This window comes from Scophthalmus maximus, chromosome 13, assembly GCF_022379125.1.
Source record: "Scophthalmus maximus strain ysfricsl-2021 chromosome 13, ASM2237912v1, whole genome shotgun sequence".
Lineage (NCBI taxonomy): Eukaryota > Metazoa > Chordata > Actinopteri > Pleuronectiformes > Scophthalmidae > Scophthalmus > Scophthalmus maximus.
This window is the reverse complement of record NC_061527.1, coordinates 8,093,036-8,105,599: the sequence shown is the minus strand read 5'-3', so window position 1 is coordinate 8,105,599 and position 12,564 is coordinate 8,093,036. Positions and strand designations below refer to the sequence as shown.

Below are 12,564 nucleotides of genomic sequence, written 5' to 3'. Positions count from 1 at the left end.
ATTTGACATCAGAATGAATGAATGGATGAATGAATTAATGAAACATGTATGAATTAAACATTTTATTGCCCCTGAGGGAATTTGCTTTACACAGAGAGCATGGAAATAAGAACAGCCATATATAACGTGACAGCTCACCATATAACATAAACACAAAAACTTGATCAAAGAGCATTCCTTGGTAAGGATGTCAGGTGCAATATCTATCAAGAGCAAAAAAGTGCCAGATTCAGCCTGAAAATGTCAGTGAGTTTTATTGAGCAATATAATCAGAAGCAGGCTGCTGTGTGCTGCGGTGGGTTTACAGCCTCCTCTACATCCCCAGCTGCTCTGCATGGATTTAAGCCCTTAACTTAAACCTCAAGATTGCTGCCTGGCTCTCTGTGTTTTCCCTCTGAGCTGAGTCCTGTTTCTCAGGCTGAGCTGAAATAATCGAGGCTGAATCACCTTCTGATCTCTTGTTTGGTCTGTAAAACAAATAATGGTAAAAAGACATTTCCAGCTCCTCCAAACCTCTACATTTCCTGGTTTCTTTCTTGTTTTCATTTTTTATGTTGCTTTTACATAACAGCGTGGACGTCGGATATTTATCATCGTTCATCAGGGACACTGATGAGACAAGATACTCATTTGTCAAGACAAACACTATTTCATTCAACTTAAATAAAGACTAACCTTGATGGAACAACACCTCACTGTTGCACCACCACAGATGGGCATTAAATAAGTGATTCATGACGGTACCATGGTAACAACACTATCCTCTTATTTTCTTTATTATTAAGGAAACTCTGCTCACCCTACTTTTTTCTTGACAGTATGAAAATCAATATGCAAATAGTTGAATCTTGCATTATTCATGTCCTGTGTTATTTTTTATCCCAAATATTATACTAACAAAGTGTGACAATGCCGCTCTATATGCAGCACAGAAAGGATGCGTTCATAGGCCGATTGAAACATCTGAAAAGTGACAGTTTTCTTAGTGTCTTCTATTCGACTTCCAGCTCCTACACCTATAACATGAATGTCAGAGCCCAATAAAAGCAAGTGAGCTTGTACAAATAAATTTGTCTGTTTTCAACAATTCTACTGTGTAACACTGAATAAGACTGGGCCTGTGGTCACTGAGATTGATTCTTAATCTTAAAAAATGTGAAGTCCCTACAGGTTTTCACATTATACAACTGTGGTCATACAGGGACCTCTACCCTTTCACAGGCGGACGATATCTGAGTGATTATTTAATTAAATAAAGATTAAATATAAACATGTGGACAAAGTTACTTGACATTGTTTAGATCTGCAGACATCCATGCCATTTCTTTCTTTCCAAAACTTAAATCCAGACAACGAGGTTAAATCCAAGATAGCTTCTTTGAAGAGGGTAAGGATTCAATGTTTGATTCTCTGTCTAGACCTTATTTGCAGCCTTGTTTGACACATCGTGCAGGTGTTTGTCTTTTTTTCCCCACCTGCCGCTGTGAGCGTGAAGAAGATATCATGAGTTTGATTTAGCCACAGCTTGACTGGAAAGGGAGAGAACTCTTCAACGGGAAGGAGACCCATCTGTGTCTGCACACTGGGCTGCCAGAGGTGATTACCACCCTGCGTGTTATAGGCAGAGGCCCGAAGGTTCAGCGTCGTCCTGCTCGGGCCGTCCGGCTGCAAACTGCCAGGGACCGGCTGAGAAGTGTCTCTCTGAATGAACATGAGGGTTGTTTGCATGTAAGGCAGAGATCTGATGTTCCCTGCTGCCTCCCTGCAGCACAGAGGAGCAGCTGCATGGCGGTTACAGGCCACTGAGCAGCCTGATCAGTGAGCTGCTCCCCTCGCTCTTCCACTACATTTGATGCTCCACTCTCCCATGTTCTGCCCGATGCCTGTGCAGGAAAGACCCCCGCTTTTATTCTAAATCTGTGGTGACACCAAATTAAGGGCCTGTATGAATTAATGAGGTGAAGAGCAGCTCTTTCTAAGCACGTCTGCAGTGATTTTCACTAGTTTTATAAGGAAGTCAGTGAAGCTTTAAGGAGGAAATTTCTTTTTCTTATCCTTTTTGTTACCAATTACTATCTCCCTTGAAGCTTTACACTTTCCCTTTTAAACTTCTTTACCACATTACAAATCAGAATCCTAGTTCTTGCATTTTATAGAACTTGTTATATATCCCTGAGGTTACTGCAGCGATTAATATAAAACAAAAATATGAAGTATATTCTTTTTCATTTAAAATTTTTATGAGTGAATTCTCATATAGTTTGTTCTTTTTTACCAAACACATCAGAACAATTTAACTCAGTGAAGAAAGTCAAACGAATAAAATGTTTTTCAAAGGGAACAATTAGTTAAAAACATCTTATCTGATCTTATCAATAACAGTATTTTAGTTTTTTGTCCTATGTGCAATATCAATGTACAATATTAATGGTTATGCTCAACTCTCTGATTGAAACATCATATCCCTGTTATATGTTGTACAGTAGGTTTATTTAGCTTGATGGTACATTTACAATCGGATTTCCTCATATTTTTCCCCCTATTCCACCGTCAGGAAGATATTTAACTTTTCCATTTGATTTTTTACATCACAATTTTTGAAAGGATTGCCATACAGCTCTTCTATAAACCGCTTAATTCTACATATCATCTGATTTAGCATGAGATCAACACAGACCGCGTGGCGGTTCTGCACATCTGAATGAAGGTTTGCTGTAAACAGCCATTTGGCTTCTGTTCCTCCCCCTGTCATTCCACGTTTCAAGCTTTTATTGCGCTCTGCCTCATAAATACGCACCGAAGGGCTTTTAAGGCCATTTCCTCATATTATATTTCACATTCTGACATTTAAGTGGAAAGTGGCAAACGGGGGAGGGGGGGAGGGTGTTGTAGTTTACCTTGTGGCCGCTAGATGGCGCGGGAGAGGCTCCACCGTCCGACTACCAGTTCAATGGGATCCCAGTGTGATCTGGCACAGAGGGGCGAGAGGGGAGCAGAGCACAAGTACCGGAGGCGGTTTGACATCATAGTATTCTGCTGTCCGACTCTCATCGACATTCCTCCGTCTGCGCGGGCCGCACCGCAGAGCCCAGCCGGGGTGCGTAATTACGCACGGAGACGACGGATCCGTGGCGTCGCTGGACACCGGCGGACAAAGGACGGCGAGCGAGCCGGAGTACAGCACATGAGTTGAGCGGAGGGGAGGACTGTCGGAGGGGAAACGGGGGAGTCTGGAGTCGGAAGTGATTTCTCTCTTCTTTTCTTCTCACCCCCCCACCTCAGAAATGTAACTCACGTTCAGGATTTCACATGAGAAAATACTCAGCGGGGACCGGAGAGAACAGGGACAGAAGAAAGAGTCACACTGAGTGGAATCTTTCCCCAGAACAGCATCCAGATCCGCGGAGCATGGGGTAAGTTGGACATCTGTGTCTGGAAGGTTGGCTCGCCCCTTGCTGTCTGACGCGACTGCCTGCAACGAGCAAATGCGCAAAAAAAAAAGTGAACTTCGCGCTGACTTGCGGGATTTTTCTGGGCGTGCGGGAGAACAAACGTCTCGTTTGGAGCAGTCGATCAGAATCAGTCCGCATGTGACACTGCGTCGTCGTCTGCCCGGCTCTCGTGGACATTAACCAGAGGAGAAAAACAACCTGAATTTGTGAACAACTGAGCGAGTTTTTATCAGAAGTTTGTTGAATTCACACGTTCACAGATCTTCGCAGCTTCACATTGACATTGACGGTCATGTGATAAAACACTCAAACAGGGGTCAACTCATGCATCTTTCAGTTACTGTGATTTCCTGTTTTGTGCTCCTTCTGCTGTTTGCATCAGCTACACACACACACACACACACACACACACACACACACACACAATGGGAGACAGATAAAAGAGAAAGAGAGTAGAACTTGGAATGCTTCCTTCTCTCTAGGGGATTGGTTGTGAATGGGTTTTTCTCCTGGTGTCAGGTTGTGTTCACTTCACCTGTGTGTGTGTGTGTGTGTGTGTGTGAGAGAGAGATGAATTATACATGCAGGCTTTGCTTTCAGTTTGGTTCAAACACACCTGAACCCTCCTTACATTTCCAGAGTCTTTGTGTTTCAGCCTCCAGTGTTTAGTGACATTTCAATGGAGCTGCTTCTCAAGAGAACAGTAGGTTGCTTTTGTACTGATGGTTTTTTTCTGGATGTCCGGTCCAACTTGTTATTCATTCATTCTTCTTCAAAGTGACAGTAAAAATACTTTTACATTGCAGGCCAATTTGACACGTCTTCACGTACACGCTCCCATCAGAAGATATCATGTTTTATTAGCACAATTTTTTGCAAAATGCTGTTTCATTGTGGTCTCAATGTGGATTTATTTATAACTTGAACTACGACTGAAGGTGTGGACCTGGTATGTCACAGTAAAAAGTCCACAGTGCTGCTTCATAATGTTGGTGCTCACCTGATAATTTCATAATTACACAAAATGGCAGAAACAGCTGCATCCGGGATCAGTGGGCGAATCCCTGAAAAGGACACTGATCCACGGCGGCGTGTCCGCTGAAAGTTCCGAAAGCCAGGCTGAAACTTTGCCTCTTTCCTCACACGAGACACAGAAATTCAGTGTGTTCAGAAGATCCCCCCGAAACTCGACAACATCAGTTTTCCAAGATAAAAGCCGTTGGTGATGTCTGGTGGACATTTGACCTACTCACTCTCTCTGAGACCTCAATGTTCCACTTGTACGAGGACCAAAGTCTGAGACGTGACTGCAGCCTTCGAGCACCTGAGCACCAAAAAGGGTCTTTGAGCTTGGAGGATCACGTATAGTATTCAGAGTACGGAGACACTTTAAAACAAGCCACACAGACACTGAGTAGTGAAACTTCTGCAGACCTGTTGTGCAACTTCTGCAGCAGTGTGAACGGTTGCAGTTTGACAGCAGGCGTGACACAAGCAGCTGGTGTGTTTTATTATTTTTATTTTTTTTATGTCATTTGTTTGATGTGTTTCTTGCTGTCGGGCATCCTCAATGAGCATTTCAACGCTGCGTCACCGCCGGCGACGTGAGTCCAATCACCTTGTCCAGATAGAAATCAGAAAGGAGCAGGGTTTAGATGCAGGGCCACTCGGCACAGTCAGACAGAGACACCCTGCAGCTCCTGTCAGAAAGTGAACACCGGGAGGAGAAGAGGGTTGATTGACTGCCTCTTCAAGCCCATAAACAAAATTGGAACGTGTTTGGTGCAAAGGTGCTGCCACGCTGTGCAATAGCTTGTCCTTAAGCACTCATCCTTGTCGCGAGAGCCGTTGTAGGTCTGTGAACAAATTGAGTATATAAGTTAATATAGAGTCAAGTCTTTTTCGTAGCAAGCTGCTGACAAAACGAAATGCATTTGTTTTGGCTTTTAATATTTAAAATTGAAATTCATCCAGTAAAGTTCTAACTACAGAAAACTAAAGAAAACTACCCGTTAAATTCAAAGTGGCTGGTTGGACTGGACTGTGAGCCGAGTGTTAGTGAAGCAGATCCAACGGTGTGATATGGAGCAGTGATTTCAGTGACTGTGTGATTGGTGTTTCATGTTGAAGTGACCTATTTTCATGTGAACCTTGATGTTTAGTTATGTCATTTAAAAGCAATACTGTGATTCAGTGCCATTGAACCTGACCAGCTTTTTTACTAACGTCCGCTGTGCAGCTGTTCTTTCACCGGAGGTTTCCTGACCAACCTCCACAGGTACGTTGTTCCACTTTCGTAACTTGGATCCTCTTTCCTCCCGCCCCCGCTGCAGAGGAGTTGTCCGGGAGCTGTAAAATGTACCCGATACACAGAGAGAGGTACAATGCCCGCTGTCGTCTCTGTGTTGTGGCTCTGCATGGCAGGGATGGGCGACGCAGCGAGTTTAGATTTTGATCCCCCACTAAATAGTGCTGAGCATCAGATCACTGTTATTGATCGGCGTGTTCGTCGTCAGAGGAATCTGCTGAAACTCCACAGAAGACTGGGCTATTTATTAATAATTCATTAGTTGGGGTGGTGGGTGTAGGTGTCACTTGGCTAAAATTACAAGGCAAGTGTAAAACCTCCTAAATATTAATGTTGGAATCCCTGTTAAATTTCAGCTAGGGCAGCTTTGATTGGAAAGTCAATCTGATTAAACCATGAAACTGAGAAAGAGCAGACGTGCATTTTATTTTTGTTCGATGCTCAAAAACAAAGATCTGCGCTATTGATAATTTGGGGATCAATCCGCCCATCCCTGCTCCCGTCAATCATGTATTTGCTTCTGCATCACGCCCCCCATGGTGTTTCCTCCCTCAGTATCTGTGGAAATTGTGCGTTCACCGTGAGCTCTGATTCACAGAGGGGCGGTTTCATGCTCGTCTCGATGTGCAGATGTCGTTAGCATGAGATCCTCCTACTGTCGTCTGGTGTCTCCTTCATCATATCGTCCTCCTGTTCAGTCGCTCCATCGCCGCTCGAAAAATTCCAGATTTTCTTGGATTGCTCAAACTGTGTAGGCTGTTCCATTTCACAAGCTCTCGGAATGTTTTGCATGTCAAACCGCAATGTTCAGCACGACTGCGTGCCGTCGAGCATGCACCGTGGAGTTTCCACTTTGTGCCGTGAAATGCCCCTTTTGAGCCGTCCAGTGCTCGACACCTGAATGAAGAGATGTTAAGCGTTCTTCACGCACATTAATGTCTGACTGGTGAGTGGTCGAGTGAACGGGCTGCTGAACGCCTGAGAGCACATTTACTGAGAAACGCAGGTGACTCTCTGAAAGGGGAGTGGAGTTGAAGGCCTGTCCAAAAAAGCGTCCAGAACTGGCTGCTCTGCGAGGGGAGGAGCTTCCTAATTGCTGTTTTGGAGACATCTGAAATTGTTGGAATACACAAGTCATCTCCCTTTGTATTCACTTCATTTCACCATGTTTCACTGGCATGCAAGTGAATAACGGGGCCACGGGAGGATTGCGCCGAGAGATCAGCTCTCTGTCTCTGTCTCTCTCTCTCTCTCCCTCGTCTTCATATGCTGAATGCAGAAAAGAAGAACCTCTTTGTGCCGTGTGTCACCTGCACAAAGTGACACAGCAGTAACTTACCCGTGATGGCGTAACGTGGAGCGTATTCTTATAAACCAGGGAACCGAAGAGATGCTCGGTGAGAGGGTCAACGCCTTGTGATCAAACAGAATGTCAATCTGACAACGCTCCTCACTTGCGTACGTTGTGTCGTGGTCTGTGCTGCAGACTCGGGGACTTGTTGAGCAGCTCCAGTGTGAGTTAGCGTTTCCCCCCCGCTGTGCTATTTTGGTGTGAAGTTGTAGCGTGTCATGTTTTGCCCGACTGGGCCGGACACTTTCGCTTGCTCAGGAACCTGGACATTAGCCTGCCGGGAGGTCAGAGGAAGGCCGACGCATAAAGGAGAAATGGTCTCCGGTGAACAAAGAAGCTTTTTCTCGGCCTCTGCGAAGCCTCAAGTCCCCAGGGGCTTTAAGGGCACAGCCGAGTTCCAGTTGTGTGTCGTCGTAATACAGAAATGACGCTCGCTCTCATTTATACTGAATTGAACTGCTTTCGGGTGGGTGCAGAAACCAGGACAAACGCAGGCCCCCCGGGTCAGCACTTTATTCAACCTGAGAGGCTGAACATTAGGTTCACGTTCATCTTTTGAAACTTTGCTCTTCTCAGTTGGAATCAGATGCTATCGTGTGTAAATTCTTCATGAGATAAATGAAAAAAAACCCATAAATGAATTAAAGTTACAACAGATCATGTGCAGTCTTCACCATTTAAAGGATAGTTAGTTAGATACATATTTGTTCAAGTTTTCCTTAAAACAATACTCGAGTAAAAACGTTTGGTCTTTAGATTTCCATTCCTTTGAATTGTTCCGTGTAAAAGCAAACATATCTTCCAAAGTGAGTCTTTGTGTCACTGTCCCTTCACTACTCATGAAGAAAACAAGATCTATGGTGAAGAAAAAGGGAACTAAACTCAAAACGCCCACCTGATGCAATAAAGTCTGACTCTGGCTCCATCTTAACTAACTGTCGATCTTGTATCGTCATCACACATCCACATGTCAATGGACAGGTCTGCAGTGGACACCAACCCTATACCTATCCTTAGACGGAGGGACCTCATCCTGTGAATTCAGGGTTTAAGGATACAGGATGCTGTATGCAGAATGTAAAGCCTGTTGATGCAAATTTTTGATTTGTTATTTTGGGCTATGTTCTATAAATAACGCTGACTTGATTTTGTGCCCAATCCCCAAAGATATTTATCAGTTTGCAGTAAATCCTCACATTTGAGAAGATGGGGCCAGTGATTGTTTTGGGGGCATTTTTGCTCTATAAATGACTTGATGATGTATGTATGAATGAATGTATAATCAAAATAATTGCTATTTGTCATTTGACTAATTGTTTCAGCACCACATCAAACAAAGGATTTGTGATGGAACGCTGTATGACACACAACGTGATATTAAGATTATGAGCATTAAACCCTTTGTCTTTTTCGATGGGAGGAGTGATTTTGTCCTCTTTGTGGTGCAGTTGAATGGCCACACAACAAAGTCAAGCTGAGCCAACACTTTTTTCTTTTATTGTGTCTTTGGCACAAGGACAGTTTAGCCGACCACAACATTGTTATTTGTTTCATTTGTCTAGAAATGTGCAGATGCAAGGAGGAAGTAAAGGTCACAGAAATTTATATTCCTGCAAATCTCTCGGGTATTTATTAAAGAGAGTGGAAGAATGAGATAAGAGAGAAACAGCAACTGGATTCCCGCAGCTGTAAGTCCATTTGCATACATCTCTCCATGGGATGTTTCACGCTCTCACTTTGACCCTCACTCAACCTCTTTGTCATCAGACCTCACGAGCTTTTCTGATTTGCCATCTCAAGTGTGGGACGTTGGATTTTAAGTACAAGCAACAGGATTTTAGCCTCCGCGCAGGCTATTTACAGCCAGCGGAGCTTATAGGCTCCATTTTTGGCAGTTTGAGGAGGCAACCGGTCGCGTATGACGGCAAGGCCAGACAGGAGGGTGCCCCGCTGCTGGTTCACAGATCAGGGATTCTGGGTGGTGAATGGGTACTGAGTCTAAGGAAGGAGATGAAGGCAGAGGCAAGAGAGGATTAAAACGTAACGACTTGGGGGGGAAAAGACACAAAGTGCAACCGTGGTGTGCATCAATGTGTTTGTGTGAAGGCAGCTAGACTCTGAGAACATTATGCACTGAGAATATATGTTTTTAAATGTTCTAATATACTCATTGTTTATTTTGTGAATGAACTGTTCATATGATGTGTCGCCCACACCGCCCTTTACTTAACAATCTGGGAAAAACGTTGCCGTGAGTTACAGTAAAGCAACTTTAAAGATGCTTCTTCCGGTTTCTTCACTTTGTTTTAATCAAATTTACTAACAATAACAGCTAAAATATCATCTGTTAAAACCGCTGCAGGAACTGAGGGCATCATGTGTTACACAGGAGCACCTCATGTATGAGGGGGGTGCTGATTTTATCCGTCAAAGGTTTGCTCTGCTGTGAAATTGGCTGGACTCTGGCCGACTTTTTGATCCCTTTATACTTTACACACTTAATGAAGCTTTCCAAGTCTACAGACTTTGCTTATTGATTATTTAGACTGTCGGCAGAGTAAAAAGAAGCAATTCCAAGACTTTGCGTTGGGCTTTAGGAATCTTTTACACTTTTAAAAGTATTAAAGTTATCAATACGATAGCTGCAACAATAATATCAAACACTGGCGTCCTCATTCTCCGTGATAGATTGTTGTGGAGATGTGAATTCAGAAATGACTGTCTTGACTGAGTTAAACTCAACTCATGACTTTCCTCAATCAATGTCAGTTTCTATGTCATAGTCACATCTGTGTTTATGTACATGAAATGTGATTTCTCTACAGGAGGCAACTAACCTTTAACAAAAGTCATAATTAAAAATGGAGCACGAGAGCCTGGATTGAACGCAGCCACGCAGAAGAGCAGTGGAGCCGCCTTGTTTTCTGACGGCTCTGTCTGTCTTCCAGATGGAGCTGTCCTAGGAGTCCGTCTGTTTATGGCCTTCGCCGTAGGCAGCAGCCAAATACCGTTGTAATATTTTCCCTTCCCTGAGAGGAATTATTTCATCTGTTCTAATGTGGAGCTGAGAAGAGGAGCTTGCACGCTCAGCAGAAGCCTTTCCAGCAGACAGACCGGGGGAGGAAACTGGAGGACTGTTTGTTTGGCTCCGTCTTGACATTTCATCCGATCGCTCCTTCCGTATGTTCACCCATATCCTTGGAATTCATCTGAATGCTTCAAGGCAATTAATTTATCATGAGGGTGGGGTGTAGCTGAAGGCCCCAGGGCCGCAGGCCTCTTCCTCCTCCATCTTGCTCTACTTTTATGTTGAAGATGGTTCGTGGATTAAAGAAAAACTTGAAAACTTCTGACATCAGCTCAGTTTCAGCTGCTTTTTACTCTCACATTCCTCTGACAGTGGCAGAACATCAACTTCTGTAGGTTGTTGCTATGCAAACTTTCAGTTTGTTTGAGGGAGAATGTTGTTTTTAAGCTGCCAGTTGGTGCCGCGTCAAATCACCAGACGCACAGAAAAGAAGATCAAATTTGCATTGTGTCCAAAAACTGCCCATAGGGGTTTGAAATACACTCGAGGTTCAGCCCCGTTCCCTGTGTTGACCGTCCTGTCCGGGCTCGGATCCCAGAGGAGCCTTCTCTCTTGTGTCTCCCAGGTTTTGCCTGTCTGTCTCCTCCAGTCCAACCCTGAATATGAATAAATAAGAATTCCAAGGAGAATGTATGAGCTGTTCTCCATAAAAAAAACAGGCAGCTGTGTCAGAGTTTCTGTGAGAAAACCAGCTCTCTGGTTTCTCAGTTCAGTTTTAGCACATCTTGAGTTAATCACAGTCTTCTTTCTTATTATAGACGGCCTTAACAAACACGTACAAAAGTGGAAACAAACACGTAAATGTTATGCTTGATTGCGTTATAAACTGCAATGGCTTCTTTGATAATTCACTTACAAATAAACATCATGTATGGACATGAAAGTAATGTGTATTTGCACATATGATACACACGTATAATAAAAATAATATTATTAATAATAATAATAATAATAATGAAAAAGGGTTTAACAGAGACATAATAATTTCTTCAATCTGCTTAAAAAAGCAAATTGTGGACGCCTTCAACGGATATCGAGTTACACCTCGAAAAACGTGGTCATGTTTCTGACCCCTTTAATTACTGAGCTGTAATCTGAACTCAGTTCTGCCTCTATGCGTAGATGAGTCACAGTACGAAGGAGGGGGAGGGGCGGGTGGATGTATGTAAGCGTGTATGACCTGAAATAGATTAACAATAATTGATCCAGATGACGCCTCGCTGGATTCAGAGCAGGGGGGAGGGGGTGTTCCCTCTGAGCACGCTGCTGCATCATGATCACTAAGCAACAGCGGTGGAAATGAAATACATGCATTTACTCAACTGTTTCTTGTGTTGTATGCGGTTACATTTATGTTACTTTCTATGTCTTTTTCTTATACTTCTACTACATTTCAGTTGACATACCGTGCTTTATCGACCATTTGACCCTACATGGGACCATCATTTACAAAAGCTAACATCAGGTTGTATAAAGGAAGACTTGAAACTAGAGATTGAGAACATAAACTCCTCAATCTCCTTGCAACCAGTGGAGTCGCCCTCTGCTGCTCATTCGAGAGAATACAGGTCACTTCCGCATTGGCTTAGCTTTCCTTCTGCCCTGTCATTTACGTTTTACCCTCACAACACCTGATTTAAATTAGAAGCTGCACAGTTTCATATAGATCTCATCGGTGTTTGTTAAGCACAAGCGGCCGCACCTCCCTTCACAGCACCGCATCCGTTTAGACTTCTGCGTCCGTAGAGCTGCTGTGCGGTGTTTGCTCTCCTTCACCTCTGGAAGAAATTGAATTCCAGTTCTATTCTGCCCATATGATCAAACCCCGACGCGTCTGAGCTGATCAGCTTGACGGGCTTCTCACAGAGCGATGTCGAGTCGGGCCGAGTGAATGATGGGACGTTCATTTCCGTGAGAGCCGCTTAGACGGCTGGAAGATGATGAGCTGTCAGTCGTCGTTTCACATTAGGATGTGAATATTATTAAAAGAGATATCCTGATTGAAGCTATTTAGCCTTGATGGTTTGGCTTATTGGCTTAATACATTTAACGCCTTGGTTATTGGTTATGGGGCAGGATAATTTGCTTTATTGGGTATAATTAAGTAGTTTCACGGAGCTGTTGATGTGTCTGATTTCACCTCCTGACAGTGAGATGAATGTTGAGGATGCAACAAAAAAATGTCAGTCTTATCCAACGTGAAAAGCTTTATTATGATATACTGAGCATTTTCTTCTTCTATTATGCGCTAAAGACAAATAGTTTTCTTGCATTCGAAGAATAACCCCTTATGTTGGGGGGCTGCATGGGTTTTATCACAGTTTCCAGCAATGGCCTCTTCATATTTCATTTGATAAACAGACGA

At 43.5% G+C, this 12,564-nt stretch overlaps 1 protein-coding gene across 2 annotated transcripts in view; it reads left to right on the top strand.

Moving 5' to 3' along the window:
* The first annotated feature begins 2,992 nt into the window (after nt 1–2,992).
* Nucleotides 2,993–12,564, top strand: part of homer3b (homer scaffold protein 3b) — a 33,799-nt gene continuing 24,227 nt past the window's right edge. The window contains exons 1-2 of one of the 2 annotated variants that reach the window (XM_035647561.2): nt 2,993–3,413; nt 5,786–5,831. In XM_035647561.2, coding sequence (XP_035503454.2) covers nt 5,809–5,831 — 23 coding nt within the window. In that variant the 5' untranslated portion in view covers nt 2,993–3,413; nt 5,786–5,808. The remainder of the gene's footprint in view (nt 3,414–5,785; nt 5,832–12,564) is intronic. The other variant, XM_035647559.2, reaches the window with a different exon arrangement.